This window comes from Rosa rugosa, chromosome 1 (genome assembly GCF_958449725.1).
Source record: "Rosa rugosa chromosome 1, drRosRugo1.1, whole genome shotgun sequence".
In the NCBI taxonomy this organism is placed as follows: Eukaryota; Viridiplantae; Streptophyta; class Magnoliopsida; order Rosales; family Rosaceae; genus Rosa; species Rosa rugosa.
In genome coordinates, this window is record NC_084820.1 from 54198146 (window position 1) to 54216323 (window position 18178).

At 36.4% G+C, this 18178-nt stretch overlaps 1 protein-coding gene and 4 long non-coding RNA genes across 6 annotated transcripts; 4 read left to right on the forward strand and 1 right to left on the reverse strand.

Annotated features, from left to right (window-relative positions):
• The first annotated feature begins 450 nt into the window (after positions 1–450).
• LOC133730635 (uncharacterized) lies at positions 451–2048 on the forward strand. Its single transcript, XM_062158189.1, has 2 exons — positions 451–1308; positions 1836–2048. Exons 1-2 carry the CDS (start codon positions 1129–1131, stop codon positions 2046–2048), a joined length of 393 nt encoding a protein of 130 aa, XP_062014173.1. The 5' UTR covers positions 451–1128.
• An 871-nt stretch (positions 2049–2919) lies between these two features.
• LOC133741377 (uncharacterized) lies at positions 2920–5179 on the reverse strand. Its single transcript, XR_009861861.1, has 6 exons — positions 5080–5179; positions 4324–4463; positions 3887–3950; positions 3644–3697; positions 3492–3548; positions 2920–3193 (listed from the first exon to the last, which is right to left on the reverse strand). It is a non-coding gene; the product is annotated as an uncharacterized LOC133741377 (long non-coding RNA).
• A 1329-nt stretch (positions 5180–6508) lies between these two features.
• Positions 6509–8559, forward strand: LOC133725482 (uncharacterized). Of its 2 annotated transcripts, none has more exons than XR_009854476.1 (3): positions 6509–6913; positions 7453–7743; positions 8472–8559. It is a non-coding gene; the product is annotated as an uncharacterized LOC133725482 (long non-coding RNA). The 2 variants fall into 2 exon arrangements; XR_009854475.1 differs by having other exon boundaries at positions 6510–6909.
• An 80-nt stretch (positions 8560–8639) lies between these two features.
• On the forward strand, positions 8640–10815 carry LOC133725481 (uncharacterized). The gene is made up of 6 exons (XR_009854474.1): positions 8640–8782; positions 8889–8963; positions 9451–9597; positions 9704–9919; positions 10156–10211; positions 10580–10815. It is a non-coding gene; the product is annotated as an uncharacterized LOC133725481 (long non-coding RNA).
• A 2463-nt stretch (positions 10816–13278) lies between these two features.
• Positions 13279–13846, forward strand: LOC133720774 (uncharacterized). Its single transcript, XR_009851978.1, has 3 exons — positions 13279–13362; positions 13527–13684; positions 13760–13846. It is a non-coding gene; the product is annotated as an uncharacterized LOC133720774 (long non-coding RNA).
• The last annotated feature ends 4332 nt before the right edge of the window (positions 13847–18178 follow it).

The following is an 18178-nucleotide window of genomic DNA, read 5'->3' on the forward strand; positions in this document are numbered from 1 at the left end:
TTATATAGTAAACGATATCCGAATAATACCAAATTTTGTGTACAAGACGCCCTGTGTGTCTAGTATATCTCTGTAAATTTTCGTAATTTTCTGAATAGTTTAGATTAGGTTTTTAATTAGATTTTCGACTGCTGTTCGCTAGGAACAGTGGTCACTTTTGTGACATTGTTTTGAGTAGTTATAACCTTAGTCCTCTGCGGGAAAGACCCTTGTTTACCCTTGCTACAATTGACAATCTTAAGTGTGAATAAGGAAAATCAATAGCTTTAAACTTAGCTATCATTCATCCTCGCTGAATGCCGTCCCATTGGTGTAAAGGAATCTGGTCATCAGGTGAGTGAGTACTTCTCTCTCATCTCCCCCAAAACTTAATTGGAGCTTGTTTCTGATTTTTTTTTTTTTTTTTCAAATTCCTTCAGATCTGAGGAAGAATGTGCATCTGGTGTTGAAGAAGTGTGAGAGCCCATCACCACGGTCACCTCCTCGGACTCGACCTTGGCCGCAATGGTCGTCGCTCATTTCCTCATCTCCGCCTGTGCAAGTAACTATTTGATTCTTATTCTGATACTTTCAGCGTATCTCTCTGTTGCGGCCACCAAGATGAAGGCTTTTCTCTGTTCGATTTCTCCTCTCTCTCGCTCTCTCTCTCTCTCTCTCCTCTTCCTGGGTATCAGATTCTTCTTAGTGGGTTCTGAATAGGAAAACTTAAGACCACAAATTAAGCATCTTGTTTGAGCCGAGCAGGTTTAGGTGTGTGTGTGTGTGTATTACAGAAATTAAGATGCTTGTAACATATATAAATGTATATAGAAGTATTGGCTGTATTGGCTGTGTGCTTGCCTTGGATGAAATTTGAATGATTAGCTTTTTCCTTGTGCTGTATGGAGTTCTTGTGTTATGTTCAGTCATAGCTTTCTACATTTTCTGCCTGCTTTTCTTCTTGTGATGCAACTCAGTTAGCAAGAACTAAATTAATGCAATTCTGATTCACAAAAAGCATTAGACTTTGTGAGTTTCCAAGGATTAGTCTCTGACTTTTCTGTTTCACATCTCTGATTGCATATTTCTTTGGTCATGATCATTATTTCTTTGGTCTTTTAATCGTCTTAGACATTGATTTTCTGTGCCATGATTTGCAAGAAGGAAGATATCTTGCCGAACTATGATTTCCAGCCCATCCGTCCCATCACTGGAGCCTCTTCGCAATCCCCAAGTTTTGATGCTACACCTAATCTCGGAGGTGGAGGAGGATCCACTAGGGCTTGGAACTCCCAAGAGTCCAAGTCCAACACCAATACTCCCATCAGAGTAATTAACCCCTCTCTCAGAATCTCATTCTTCATGGTGCTAGTTTCTTAGTTCTATATGCAGTGAGATTTTGCATAATCCATTTTGCTATTAACTTAATCGAAAATTTGTATGTTATGCTTCTGGAAGTTGCAATTAAATGTTTAGAACTAGAGAACTGTACTGAATTTCCCTGAGGGCAGTGTGTGAACGAGCATGATAATGTTTTTTAGAGTATTAATATTTACCATGGTGGATTTTTACACATGTTATTGTTTGAGAGTAGGCTGATTGAAAATTATGCTTTTGAGAGTATTAATATTTACCATGGTGGATTTTTACACATGTTTGTAAAAATTTGAAAAGGTACAGACCAAAAATCATAGGGCCTTATGGTGATTGTTCTACCCTCTTTATATTCCTTTTTCAAATATGGCTATGCGTGCTACACTTTAAGTAGACGTCGTTGATACTTAACCCTATGAGGTTGGCATTTGCCTCACTTCCACTAGATGGTGATAGTGTTTCCATTTTTTTGTTTTATACAGAATTGTGGTTCTGTGGATTCCTTCGAACGTTCAAAAGATGTTGTGGAGAAGGACCGAAATGTTCCTGATGCTACAATTATATCAGAGATTGACCACACCATGAAGAAGTATGCTGATAATTTACTTCAAGTTATGGAAGGTATTAGTGCACGACTAACACAACTTGAGAGCAGAACCCGCCACCTTGAGAATTATGTTGATGATTACTACTAGAATTTTGTTCATAGACATCGGCCCAGAACCGATGTTAAACTAATTTTTGACCGATGTCTTAGTGGGTGTAGAGAAAGATATAGACATCAGTATAAGCGCGTTTTTAACCGATGTCCCAGACAACAACCAACATCGATTCTAAAAAACAAATCGATGTATAATCGTTATAATCATCATATTTTTGTATGTTAGGTATGTCTAATTCTTCATATTTTCACATTTTATGCTTAATAAAGTATATGTCGAACAATACCTACGTGAACATTTGCATCGATTTCTATTCCAGAAGCGATGTCCAGTACACTTGTAGACATCAGTTCCCATGAGTATTGTTTGTTCTTGGCCATTTTTACATGTAGCTTGGCACATTATTTTCTTAGGAACGATGTCTGTATCTTTAGGAGTCATCGGTTTTTTTTTAAGGACTGATGTTTCATTTAACACTGCACATCATTTTCATTTAAGCAAAACGATGTTCAATGGTTTTATGTACATCGCTTGCTTTTTCTAGAACCGATGTGTTGTTTCATTGTAGACATCGCTTTTGTTTTGTAAAATCGATGTGCACTGGTTTTGAGTACATCGGTTCTGCGGACACAACTCGATACATTAATAATCATAAGACATCGATTTGCATTTTGATACTGATTTCTAATCTCTCAAGTGACTTCGTTTTCCTTGGCATTACTGTTTTGTTATGTTTTTATATACTTCACTTCATTTTGACAAGCGTGATGAGTTAAGTTTGCATCTAGCTGCTGCTGGAAAAAGAAATGCATTTCATAATCATCCAAAAATTGGGGCTTTCCATTAATTTTCTTTCCAAATTCATGATTGAACATATGTCACAAAAGAAAACCCCAAAACCTACGAAGGATAGCCTAGAAACATATGAGCAACAATCTAGAAAATTTCTACACCAAACTTTGCTTCAAAGCAAAAAGTAGCCTTGCTCAAAATTCATCTTGGTAGTCAAGTGCAAGAGAAATATGTATTAAGCTAAAGGTTCACATGAAGTGAAGTTAACAGCGGTAACCAGACCAATGTGACTAGATCACCTTATCAGGCTTGCCCATCCATTTCACTTCACACCCTAGCTCTTCATATTTGGTAGCCAAATATTTCACAACTTGTAATCCAAGGCCCTGCAAGAGAATGACAAAGTCAGTTTCACAGTGCAACATAAACCTAATGACAGTGATTTCTGGTATTACTAAACTCAACAAAAAGAAATACCGACATGACTGAGCTTAAAAGGTACTAAAAAGGCAGTGAATCTCAATACTAATATAACTGGACTTTACCAAATGTAAACACACATAAATTAATGATAAGAAAATTATAGATCCACCTATACTGAATGGCAAAATAGGGGAAGCGCAAAGAAAGAATCAATCAAGCAAAATAGGAATAAAGACAAGCCTCTTGAACTATTTCACTGACAAAATTCAAGCCTCTGGGTCCAATGGCAGATCCTGCTAGTAAGTATCCAGTAATGACCTGAAAACATTCGAAAGTAAAAGAACATAAATTTTTTGAAAAGAAGCAGATCTAGAAGCAAAGAAAAAAACTCTGTACAAATGCCAAGGCCTCACTCTTGAGTTTAAACTCTGGAGCTTTGACACTATAGCTGCTGTTCTGCTTTAAACCTGCACAAAAGAGTTCAGTTAACCCCAGCTTTTGGTACTTTGTATGGTTACGTTCACAAACAAATCAAAAGCATTTTGTGAACTAAATGTTTCCGGGGGAGTTGACAGAGTACCAATTCAAAAAAAGAAAAAAGAAAAGAAAAGCACAACCAGTGCAAAGAAACTAAAAGAAATAAACAGGGGACTCACCCTCGATTTAAAACTCAGAACTATGGCATTTTCTGACACTGCAGCTGCCGTCCTTGTTTGGAGCCTGCAAAGCAAACAAGTTTGTCAAGATTAAATACGACTGGGTAGCAGCCAACTCCAAGATAAACAGACGTCTAAAAGAATGACAAGTAAATTTCTTGGGTGCAATGTGTCATGATGCAAATGAAATGCAGAACCAAAAAAGAAGAAGTTGAAAGTCGCACCATCTTTTGAAGAAGTTGAAATGCAGCAGTTAAAACACTAGCTGATATCTTTTGGTTCCTCCACAACAACACGTCAACATTTCAATATCAAAAGAGACTTTCCAAAAGAACAAAAAGTATAAAATTAGTGTCCCACACAAAGTCTCTTTTCCTTAAACAAAATGGAGCCCAAGCAACCTCCAGATTAATCACATATGTAGATCCAAAGCATACCTTGATTAGCTTCACTTATCTTCTCTCTTTGAGCTGCATAAAAACAAATGCATAGATCTGACACCGTTTATCAAAATGTAACCCACCGATCAGAAAACTCTTTGCACCAAAAGCAAGCAGTCCAAAAGATCCAACAAAAACTGCAGCAAAAGCCAATCATAAAAATCCAAATTAGAGAAGATAGTGAGCAGAAAAGAATGAACACATCCAAATTAGAGGATGTGATGATGATAGATACAGTAGCATAAAGAATCTGAGATCTAAATGACCCCAGTGCAGATCTACAAAATGAAACATATCACAACCATAATAGAACTTTGCCAGAAAAAGAAATGCCTAAAGTAATTAATATAAAAGGCTCGACAAATTCAAATTGACTATGTCAAGATTAGGTTCAACTGTTCAAGTAGTCCTAGATACAGGACAAAAACGGCTACCATAATAAAGCATTACAGAAGCAAACATATTTAGTCAAAAATACATTTCTGTCTATACTTTCTTCTATTTTTTATTTGCTTCACATTTGAAGTCTCAATATCATTACTATGTTTAATTGTTCTCTCCATACTGTAAGATAACTGGCATTGTAAACACTACCCTAATAGATTATATATTGACTTTCAGACCAATATGGAAGCAATGTAAGCCATGTTCTTCATGTAAAGCTGCATTTACTTTCATGGAATGATCCCAAATGCCTAAGTTTAACTACAGTGTAGGCTCATCTTCCATATCAATTCTATATCCAGCACATACCTGAATAGGAATAAGAGACTGAGATAATGCCAAACAACGTACACAGGAACAGCGGCAGAAGAATAATGCACACATTTCTTTGCATAGAACTTAGAAAACCTAAACAAAAAAGCAATGAAATTTGAAAATTAACCATAAAGCTGCAAAAACTAACTTAAACAGAAAGTTAGTCTAACTAAAAGCAAAAGCTTAAAAAAAAAACATCAAGATACTATCACTTAGTATTCTTATTGTTAGGTAATCATAATACATTTTTGTTCCATTTAGATGCTATAGGAAATAGTGTAGTTGGGATTGTATAATGCAACTATTATTTGGCTAAAAAAGATACTAAAACAAAAAAAGAGTTAAATTAGTATCTTATTTCCAACAAACCTATAAAGCAATACAAAACGCAACCACAAAACCTTTAACCAACTAACTATACTGTTACTTCAAAGCTTTGTTGAAATTCCATAACAATCAATTCAGTGCAAAACAAATATCCTATTCACTATCCGCCCCATCTTCCTGTCAATTGTAATACAAAACAGCACAATCTAATTGAGTCTTGTTTAACAAACTTGATATCCCACTACTTACGGTATCAGAGGAGAAGAAGAAGAACAAAAAAAAAAAAAAAAATTTACAAAAAGCAGATTCTGCCACCTAAGATTCTGAATAAAGCTATTCAAACACCAATGCATATCTTTAGTTAATAAAGTCTTATTCTAGAATCACATGATACTAAATTCATACCATTGAAATACTCCCTTTAAATTCAGCCATCTGTATAGAAAAGCCTACTTGCTAATTCATACAAGTACATTCTTAGTTCGACAAAACAAATTCATAGAAAACACATGACAAATCAGTGTTTGGCCCTTTCTTTTACTTTTTATATTAATCTCATTTCAACAATTAATAGTAAAGAGATTATTCATATGCCAAACAGGAACTGTTGTATGAGAAGTTTAAAAGTAAAACCTGACAGTGAAATTTCACTCATCACGTGTGCATGTATATATATGTACATATGTACATATTTTCATATATAAAACAAACCATAAGAAGTGTTCTCTGAAATAACTCAAATGGCCAAACAAAACAGCAATCAAAGTTACATAGAAATGACAAAGCAAGCCTTTTTATGATTGTTATGAACATTAACGAAAGCAAGAAAGATGGGCAAGTAGCAGATTAGAGAAGAAAGAACAAAAGGGTAAAAGCCAATCACAAAACTGCAATCACTACTAGAATAATGTCATTAGACATCGCCACTATTAAATCGGTCAGGATTGCACCTGATGTTAAAAAACATGTTAACATCAGTTTGTGAAAAAACCGATTTCTATTGTTATTATGGACATCAGTCACTAAATAAAACGATGAGAAAAGTTTCGTTCGAAAAATTTTCAAAAACGCGGAGGGACTAAGTTTGAAACTTTTGAGAAACGCGGGGACCAATTATTTCATTCCCCCACTTAGTATTTTTTCCCTCTTTGTCTGAAACTTTCGGAACCCTAATAACTCTCACATTCTGAAATCTCTCGAACCTTGTCAACCTCGTTCTCTCTCCAACCTGACCTGCCCCAATTCCCCGACCTCCTTCTCCAACCTGGCCTGAGCTCGTTGTCCGATCCGAGCTGCTCGAGCTCCTTCTCCGACCCGAGCCGCTCGAGCTTGTTCTCCGATCTGACCTCGAGCTCCTTCTCCGACTCGAGCCACCTCGAGCTTGTTCTCCGATCTGACCTCGAGCTCCTTCTCCGACCTTCCCTCGAGTTCATTCTCCGACATGAGCTCGTCAATCTCTGACCTGAGCCGGCTCGAGCTTGTTCTCCGACCGCCAACGTAGGTCCTCTCTCTTCTCTGAGTACCAATACTGATTTAAAGCTTCAGTCTTTTTTGATTAATTCTTGTGTATTTGAGTTGGGTTTGTTTTTGAAAGGCTTAAAGCTCTGATCTTTTGAGCTGGTTCATGTTGATTCTATTTGATTTTTGAAACTGGATGTGCTTGGTTTGGGAATCGATGAATTTGGGTTTTCTGTTGGAACTATGGTGCTTAGAATAGATTCGTTGGAAATTAGCTTTTTTGTCAGCTTAATCTGGATTAAGATAAGTTTGAACGCTGATAAACATATAGAAATGAATGGATTTAGAACTCTGCCATTAAACTGTTTTTGCTTCCTTCATTGGTCAATCTGACCAGGTAATGGTTTCTTGTTCTTGATTTGGGTTCAAAATATTGGTGTTTGGTGATTGGGTTTAGGGATTTGCTTTGTGTCCTGCAAGTATAGGAACTAAAAATTGGTCTTTGTTTTTTTTTTTTTGGTTTTCGTCGTATGAACTGGTATGTTGTTCCCAATGGTTTCCTACTGTTTATTGGTGGTTTAGGGAAGAATAAAAAGAAAGACTGAGAAGAGAACAGGGAAAGAAGAGAAAGAAGAAAGAAGAAGGAGATTAGAAGCTCTCTGGGTTTTCTTTGATCGGTTGGTATTTGTGGGAATCTGATGTGGCTTTTGTCTCAATTTTTCTGATTGAAATTCTTTCTGGGATTTCTTATGTATAGTTAATTCAGGGTCCTGTATTTGTCTTGAGCTGACCAATGGAAGATTCGTATTCAGTTGACCAAGCCTGTTACTTAGCCTCCATTGGTATGGGGAGTTTGGGGTGCTGCTGCCTCTGGTATGCTCTTTGCTTCTTCCTGATTTGGTTAATTTTTTTTTTCAGTTGTCTAAAATTGTAGTTTTGAGTGAATTTTTTGTTTTTGAATTTTGTGTGTTTTTATAATGAGTTGTGAATGAAGGTGATTTGGGTTTAAGTTTCGGTTTGGATGGAGATGAGAATGATGATGGTAGAGATTAGAAAAGGGTAGTTGCCAGTATTAGAGGTGGTTGAACTGTTTTCCTGAATGACTGATCTGATTTTGTTTATATCTGTTTTCTGGAATTGCATTGCACAAGTTTGTATTTTGTTTGAATGAAAAAGTATGCTTCTTTGGATGTGCTAAATCATTAGTAACATGTTTAATTCAGATAATTAAAAGCAATTCAAATAATTGTTCATGATCAGTTCATCTTGAGTTTTGATACATATGATGGCCAATTAAAGCTGTTAGTAGTTTCTCTCTCTCTCTCTCTCTCTCTCTCTCTCTCTCTCTCTGTACTTTTTTATAGTTTAGGTTCTTTATATAAATTATCTGCAGGATTGAGTTTGGTTCTGGATATATAAATTCAAAAGATTCCAGTGAATTCAATTTTTATTCTTTGCCTCGTCCATTGTATTTGGTATATCAACTTCTAAATCCCAGAGAAGAGAAGTCACTGTTGGTGAGGAAGTAGTACTGGTGTATGGTTCTGTTTTTTCTGTACACTTCCGACTAGAATGGGAACTAAACTTGCGTTTCTTTTCAGCAAACACTATGTTTCAACCTCAGATGGAAAAGGGTGATGGTGCTAGTAATTCTTTGGGGGCTTTTCTACTTCTTCAAATATTCAAGGCAAGTTCTCTCTTGTGCCTACCCCTATATCTATTTCTGTCATTGCTGTATTGTTTCTAATACTCTTTAAATCGAGTGCAGAATGATTTAGCATTTTAGCTACATGCAGTACATGGTATTGGGTCCTCTTATTCTTACGGTACTACTTTGTTTCTGCAACTCTTAGGATACTTCTTGAAGGCTTACTTGAAGGCTTGAAGGCTGGGTTCGATTTCGGATTTCTGGGTAAGTTGCTTGGTTACTCACTTTACTTACAGACTTGAGGGTTCGATTTCGGATTTGGATTCCTTGCAACTATACATGTTGAAATAATAATTTGTTTATAATGTAGCCCCTTGCATCATTTTTACAAGCCATGGAAGAGTACGTCAGAGAAGCTCCCCGTGTCTCAATAGTTCTCAAGGAGGTATGAAAATACTTTTCCTGAAAGTTTGGTTATTTTGGGAGAAAACAAGCCAATGTCGTTCCCAATCAGAAAATAGTGGATCAATTCGAGTCAATCATAAATGAGATAAATCCGATCTTTGCTTTTTGACACTAGTGCAGCACTTGTAAAGATTATGCAATGCAATCACATGAATGAGCACACTTATGACATATATAAACTTTAGTGAAGTATCTACCAGTTGATAACAAATCACAGTGTATTGGTTAATGGAGTTATGGATTTTGATTTTATGTTTAATACTGGATTATCTTGTACCTTTTGTATTGGCCCTCAATGAATTTTAAGGTGGTATGTTATATGAAATGTTCTGGTTTATAGTCTTGATATTTGATTTTATACATCTCGTTTTCATTGTCTTTGTATTCCATTTTGCTTTGTAGTTACTGTTTCTCTTTATCAATACAGTTTGTGACAGTTCCTTCGACTTCAATCTTTACTTTGACAGGTGATTGACAATAAAATTTCTGCCCCCAAGGAAATCTTGGCCATAGAGGACAAAAAGACCCAAGACGATGAGGCACGTCCACCTTCCCCACCTCCACCTGAACCAGTAAAAGTGGTAGCACCTGTAGTTGAACCACTTGATTTGCTGGTAGTTCTCAAAATAATCCCTTTTTTTCTTGTTATTGTTTCTTGAATTAGTCTTCAAAATTATAAGTTTTTGAAGTTTAAATTGGTTGGCTTTCTTTTGTTGCTAGGGTTTGAATGATCCTGTTCCAGATACTGCAGCATTAGATGAGAAGAATGCCATGGCTAGGGTTTGAATGATCCTGTTCTCATGTCATAAATACAAATTCTTGGTTTGGCAGTGGTCATGTTTGGCCACACAGGGCAATACCAAAAGTACTAATTTCTGCATCTTGTCATCAAGTGCTATTTTCCGAGTGCAGCAGCAGCACTGTGTCTCAACGAAGGTTGGTTTAATATTTCAGCTCTTTATATGTTTTAATGAGTAGAATGAAATATGCAATACACATCCTGAAAAGTGAAAAAGTGTTCCTATTACCTAGTACATACAGGAATATAATTTTCTCAGTTATTTTTTTCTTTTCATTGCCTATTGAGGGTTTTATTCATTGCTTGCCCTCCCAATGTTTGTTGTCTTCTTAATCATCTATAGTTAAGTATATGTTGCTTGAATTGATTATAGGTGTATTCATTTGAGAGGTAACTTCTATCCTTGAAGAACAAGTGAACAACCAAGTGGTAAGCCACGAAGCTGCTTGAGTAGGTCTTACACTTTTGTTTTCTTTTGTTGTGCATTTTCAGGTTTGTGGTCAAATGGTTTGGAGGGTGATCAAGTATTTTCTGAGTTTATGGTTGGTTTTCGTTGTTTTTGTTAGATTAGAATTAGCCTACAAACTTTACAGTAAATTGGAGGACTATGCAATTAGTAATTGGCTTTGTAAATCAGGTGTTTGCTTCATAAATTGGAGGTGTTTTTCTAATTGGAAGATTGTATTTTTAGTGATATATAGTGATTGATTTTTGTTATGTTTGTATACAGTGATTGATTTTTGTTATGTTTGTTTTGTCATGAATTGATCATTGATATTGATTTTTGAATTTTGCAGTTGTGTAGGTTGGTCATGCTGGAATTTTCAGCCACACAAAAGTATTCTCTTGCATCTAATTCAACTTACAATGTGGAAGAGGCTGGTGATCTGTAAGGCAGAAATGGAGGAATGTATAGATTTGATAATGGAAGAATTAGAGAGAGTTTGTAAGAGTTAGTGAAAAAGTTTGTGAACCAGCTTTTATGATATGTAAAACGATAGCATATTCGGCAAACATTATAAGATTGTGACTACTACTCTTATCGCCTAAACCCGCAGCATCGCGCGGACGTACTTTCTAGTATGATGTCTAGATATAAAGTTGAAATCAGTTTTAACCATAAAAACTGATGTCTAGTAATACAGATACATCAGTTTCAAAATCGAAATCGATGTTACTGAAATATACAGACATCGATTTTTTGTCGAAAACGATATGTTACTGAGTACCAGACATCAGTTCCAAAATGGAAATCGATGTTACTGAAATATACAGACATCGATTTTTTGTCGAAAACGATATGTTACTGAGTACTAGACATCAGTTTCAAAATGGAAATCGATGTTACTGAAATATACAGACATCGATTTTTTGTCGAAAACGATATGTTACTGAGTACCAGACATCAGTTCCAAAATGGAAATCGATGTTACTAAAATATACAGACATCGATTTTTTGTCGAAAATGATATGTTACTGAGTACCAGACATCAGTTCAAAAATGGGAACTGATGTCTGTAACAGTATCAGTCATCGGTTCTTAAATCAATAACGATGTTAAAACGCAAACTTGTGTTGTGTAATCTATATTTCTTTAAGCATTAAATACAATAAAATGTGGGTTTAACAATAGTAAAACATGTAAGTTTGTTATCATTTAAACCTATTTACATCGATTTATAATTAGGAACCGATGTCTACACGAATACTAGACATCGGCTAAAAACCGATGTCTGCATTTTCCGGATCTTTCTCATCACCCACAAAGACATCGGTCGGGTTTTTGTTTCTCATCGGTTTTTGGCTGATGTCTGGGGCCATAATTCTAGTAGTGAATCATGTCCCTCACAACCTATAATCTGAGAACCGAACTAATAGCTATCTAGTTGTCCTTCACCTCAAACAAAAGATGCAAACTTTATCAAAAATCGAACTGAAACAAAAAATACAAAATAAAATAATTCAAAACCTTACCAAATTTTGATCAAGATTGATCTTGATGACAAAGTTGAAGTCGGTGTAAACGCCGAAGTCGGTGCAAATAGGACAATCAATCAATCAATTATCCTGTCAGTAGATTATAAATTAGTTTTCACCCAATCATCCAAACCCAGAAATTAAGAGACAAATCGGCTCAGAAAGATCTAACCTTTTATGGGTAGATGAATCAAGACCCTAAACCTTCTTCTCCTTCTTTTCCTTCTTCCCTGTTCTCTCTTCTCTCTCTTTGTTTCGTCTCGTCTCTTTCTTTCTGCTGGGCGAACAACAAAACAACAACAAATCAGTAATCAATCATTCGAACACCAGATTAAGAAGCAAGAGTAAGTCACTAACGATTACCTTTTATGGGTAGATGAATGATAACACTATGATCCAAAAACAAAAGAGTGAAATAGCCTTTCGCAGGAGGTTTTAAAAGATCCGGATGGATGTCAAAATTGAAGAAACCAAAAGAACTAGAATTCTAGAAAAAGAAATAACTTACGATTTCAATTTTCATTGAGGTAATCGTTTGGTCGAGATTGACCGAAGCAAAGAAGCATCATAGCAGATCAATGGGATCGATTTTCCCGATCTAGTCATCTAGATTCTACTGGCCGCCTGGCCATGAAAGTAGCTCCAATCTGGGACAGACCAACATATTCAGATTATCAGGATACATTCATACATACAATTTCATTACTTTGAGGAATTCAATTTCAATTTCAAATGGGTGATTCATGATTCAATCAGATTAAAAAGAAGAAGATAAGAAGAGAAGAAGAAGAGGAAGAGGAGTAGAAGAAGACGGAGAGGGAGACTGGGAGAGAGAGATACCTGGAGCTCGGAGATGGGAGACTCGGAGACGGGAGAAGGAGAGTTGGGGATGGAGAGAGTCAGAAATGGCGGAGACGGAGACACGGAGTCACGGAGAGAGTCAGAAACGGCGCAGTTGAGTGCAGCTGGGTTGCTGTGTTCGAGTTTAGGGCTCCAACCCCGACTTCGGTGGGGCTTGAGAGGAAAGAACCATTCCTCTTTAATTTCTTCAACTCTGCCAATCTCATATCGAGGCCGGGCTCAAGATTCAGAGCTGTTACTTCAATTTTAGATCGAGGTCGGGATCTCGGCGCTTCAGATTCCGCCTGAGAATGGAGGAGGGAGGATTGTGATGGTGAGGAGGAGGAGGAGCTCGAGTCTGGGTTGAGAATGGAGGTCGACACTGAGCTTAGGGTTTGTGTTTCAGTTTTGGGGTCGGGCGCCAATTTTTTTTTCTAAGTGTGAAAGTTTTGAGTTTTAGTCCCCAATTCTTCATTTTACTTAAAAGACTTAGCGCTTTTTGCAAAATTAGGTTTCCGCAAATTTTCAAACAAAACTTTTAACACCGGTCATTTTAAGAATCGATGTTAATGGTATACATTTAAATCGGTATTTTTCTAAAACGATGTGAACTTACTTTTTTACATCGTGTGCAAGTCTAACCGATTTAAATGACGTGATGTAAATGAATAGATTTCTAGTAGTTAATTTGAAGGTATCTGTGGGAAACAATCATGGAAATGCTGATGGAAAGATGAGACAAATGGAGAATATTCTTAGAGATGTATGTTGCCACTTTACCTTCTTATTCCTGTGGATTTGTTTTGGCTGCCTTTGGCATTTTAGTAAAAGAAATGACTATGAACTCTTTTATTTTTTTAATTACTGTGTTAATGCTGCCTTTTCTTTTTCTCTGATTTATTTGGTTTTTGTTAACATCATGCACAGGTGCAAACAGGTGTTCAGGATTTGAAGGATAAGCAATCAATAGTAGAGGCTCAGAAACCAATCTAGCTGATGTCTTTAAGATTATGGAATGCTTTCTTTCAGGCTGGTAAATATGCAAAGGAGATGACACAACAGAAACCAATCTAGCTAAAAGAGAGGTAACAATTCTGAAGCTTAAAACTTTTGTCTAGATGCATGGTTTTAGGGATTGATTTCTATGACTCTCCCAACAGGTTTCTGTTCTTGAAAATGTGTATTGGAAGCAACTTGGAATTATTGCTACTGAGTGGCTCATAATACTTGGATTGCAGATCACCAAGGTCTCTTCTTTCCTTCTTTCCCCTTTTTTTTTTCTTTTGGAATCTCCTCTTAACGTTTATGCATTAAGAAATCAATTTATGTTTTCTTTTGGATTGCAGATTACGGCTTTTTTTTTGGCTGATCCCCAAAAAAACTGCTCTTATAGAAATTGATTTAATTTATGTAGAAGTAAAAGTATTGCTGCCTGATTTTGGAGGTTGTGCATATTGAACAGGGAGAGGTATGAAGTGGTTTCAAAGATCTGGCATACGCAGAGGTAAAGAAGATGAATTTTGTCTTCTGAATTATTGAGATAGAATGATATTGTTCATGTTGTTGAGATGGTTAAGTGGTATATGTGAAATTTACCTGGTCTAGAAGCACAACAATACTTTAAGTTTTAATTTGCAGATATATACTGTAATGGTTCCTATATTCACGTGATGCATAATTACATATTCGTTATAGACTCAAAAAGAGTGTCCATCCTTGACTTTGTCCTATGAAAAGTTCTATCATATATATATTGTTTCTGTTAGTTGAAGCTCTCTTTGTTCGAGGCATTTAGGCTTGGTATAATCAGTAGTTGAGTAGATAAAAGGTACTTAGATAAGAAATTTCGGTGAATGATATAGTGCATGCTCTGTGCATATAACTTTCATATTTAATTTGCTGCATTTCCTTATTGCAGTGGGGAACGAGGTCAAATTTGGTTTACACAGACAAGGATATTGATGAGATCCGAGCGGAATGGGCTAAGCATGTTTTGAAGTTCCCAGAAAATTAAGTATCAGCCTATATAAATGCTTTTGTTTCTGGTAGGTTATGAGCAGTAGTAGTGTCTAGGAACTGCTTTTGTGCATTTTGACAGAACTGATGGAAAGTGTTGAACAAATGCATGCAGTTGCTGTAACTACTCTATGGATGCTACTAGGTTTTTGTCTTAGTTAGATTAGGATCCGTGCAACAATGGCAGTAATTAAAATCAGTTAATGTAAAGGCTAGCATGCTAGCTAGTTTAGTATTATGCTACTGATGGAAATGTATTTTGGTGGGTTAATTTATGCAATGAGGAATTTGCTGATTTCAGATCTTATAATTAATCTTTCTTTTTGATGACTACTGTACAGAATGAAGTTCAATTCACTATCAAACAACATAAATACTTCTAACAGACAACATAAAACTGAAGTTCAATTGATTATCAAACAACAGAAACGCGAAGTTTTATTTTCTATCAGACAACATAAAAACTTAAAACTGTGGTTGGAATACAAGACAGACGACATAAAAATAAAGTCTTACAACTATTTAGACGACAGATGAGCATAATTTACCCAAGTATAAGTGATTTACAAACAACAATTAAATGTCGTTAAAAATGCATTCAAACAATAGATTGTCAAACAAGTCTTTATTTTGGTAACTTCAGACAACATATATATGTGTTCTTATTTGTTTTCAGATGACAGAGGTTTTATTAAAACTGTAGTTTGTACCTCATTTCAACAACATTAATATGTCGTTGTATGTGATTAATAACTACAGAAAGTTCCAAATCCTTCAAAGTTGGGTTGTTCAGACGACAGAGCCTTACGAAACTTATGTTGTCTGAGTGAGAACAGACGACAGAGGATATCTGTCGTCTGATGCCATAAGAGATGACAGCTGGATAGACTACATATAATTTGCATATCAGACGACAGATATCATCTGTCGTCTGAAGCTATTATTGGTATAGTGCAAATTACTATAACGATTTTACCTACACCGGATTACCGCTTATAATAATAATAATAATAAAATATTGATTGCATTTACATAAAATAGTATATCGAAATATGAAATAGTTGGCAAAGTATAGACTAACGAGCCTTGGTAAATCTTTGTGCACAAAGTTTTTCAAACCAAAAAGTATAACAATTGTATATATATGTATCATTTCTTTTGGCAGACCTGATCAATACTACCAGGTCCAATCAAAACAAGAGCCATACCACATTCATCCATCATATCCTGTCAACATAACATGTGTTAGAACTGTGTTACCAAAATACTATGTAATCAAACAAGTGTCTGCCTAACATTCTCCCAAGGAAGGCAAGATAGAGGACCAGTAAACTTGTATTAACTATTAACTCAATTCCATGCCTTGTTGAACCTACAAAATCACTTCTAACTATTAATAAGAATAAACAGAGAGACATAATTAATGTGGAAACATAAATGACAGGCTCAAAGTAAGAAATTGCTCATAATCAAGAAGCACTAGGACTACAGCTACAGATAAACATGAGAAAGAGTCCATCAGTAATAAGAACGGTACCACTTCCAATGTCCACCATGAGCGGCAATGTTGGATCCCTGAACACTTGATTCTAATCAGGCACTTCTACAGGCACCTACACAATTAACCAAAAAAAAAAAGGAAAGAAAGATTACTAAGGCTTCAAGAGGCACCTATTATTCACAATGCCATTAAAATTTTCATCTGCAGCTAACAAACATTATTATATAAGCAAGACAGAAAAAGAAGAAAACCCTGAGGCAAACTCTCTTCCCTGGTGGTTAATGAAATCAATTCAATTCATAAACGAAAACCAAGAAAAATCATCAAAGACAATTCTCAGATCTGAGACGAGATAAATGAATAATAAGAAAAACAATATCGATTAAGCATGTAATGTAAGGCTTAACGATTAGTGATTCCAAGTATCAAGTGGTAAGCGATGACCATTCAGATTTGGCTTTCCGTGCATCAAGTGGTAAGCGATGACCAAGTAATTTTCGGACGGCGACCGCCTCAGAGGGACTTTTATCGGCCAATCTCAAGCATTTGGACTGTGTATCTCCGACGGCCGGACCACCTAATCCACAATAAACACCTCTAATCAATAATCCCCAAACATAAAACGCATTCAATTTTGAAAAGAAACAATAGCCCACAAATCCATACAATAATTTTCGCCCAAATGAAAACAATAGACCACAAAAACAATCATACGTACTAAGATTACTTCATCTCCGACCGGCGACTCCTAGAATCCTTCTACAGGCAAATCCTTCGAATCCCACAACGGAGTCGTTCTCTGAAGTGAGTCGCGCCGACTGGCCGCCACTCTCTTGCTTCGATTCCAGAGGCTAAGACGGAACGGCGCTGTATGGGTTTGGCAGGGGGAGGGCAGCAACGGGAGTTGAAGACGGACTGGACGGAGTCGATGCCGAAGAAGCTAAGGACGTAGATGAAGGAAAGAAGGAGGGTAATAATGACGGCGAGTTCGAGTGAGATGGAGGTCGGGTTTGGGAGGAGATCCAGTTTGGGGTGAGTTCACAATGAAGGAGTCGGGCGAGAGCTTAGTGCGTTAGGGTTTTCTGTTTTACTTTTGGGATCGGGCTTTAATTTTTTTTTCTAAGTGTGAAAGTTTTTAGATTTAGTACCCGCTTCTTCAATTCACTTAAAAGACTTACCGCGTTTTGCAAAAGTAGGTTCCCGCAAATTTTCAAACAAAACTTTTAACACCGGTCATTTTAAGACCCGATGTTAATAATATACATTTAAATCGGTATTTTTGTAAAAAGATGTTAGATTAATTTTTTACATCGTGTGCAAGTCTGACCGATTTAAAACATGCGATGTCTATGAACAGATTTCTAGTAGTGAATTTGGCTTGTTCGGTCCCGTTAAATTTTTGTAACGTTATGTATGGTTGATGATGTGTGTGATTGCTTACCACCAAAGTGGAACCCTAGGGTTAGAACCTCCATTTGAGTTTAGGTTGTAGTGGGCTAGACCTAGAAGACTCACGTAACTTACCATTCAATGAACCTAATGCAAACTTGGGCTAAGAACTAAAAAATGACGTAGGTTCTAAAACTCAACACAACACCACCTTCCTTTCCTCTTCCTCGCCTAGTTCGTAATCTTGTGATTACGAGCCAAGCCCACTATACAAGCCCAAGAATTTCGGGCTTATAGATTTCTTGTTCTCCAACCCAAAGGTCTTGTCTCTTTGAGGAATTCTAGGCCCAAAACACTTGCTCACTAAGTGTCACAGGCGTAGGGTTCCTTGGGGAGGCGGCGCTGTGGTAATCTAGTCTCCGGGTCGCCATACCAATAATCTTATTATTGCCTCCCAATAATCTTATTATTACCTCAATAAACATTTTATTGCCCCTCAGTAATCTTATTATTGCCAACCAAATCATAATAAAAAAAAGCAATCACTACTGGAAAAATAAAATTTGACCAGCCAGGAAATGTAGTGGGTAGCAAAAAAAAAAAAAAAAAACTAGAAACTGATTTGGGCACCCAATCACCATCTTCGGCGACACCGTGGCTTCGTCTTCGGCTT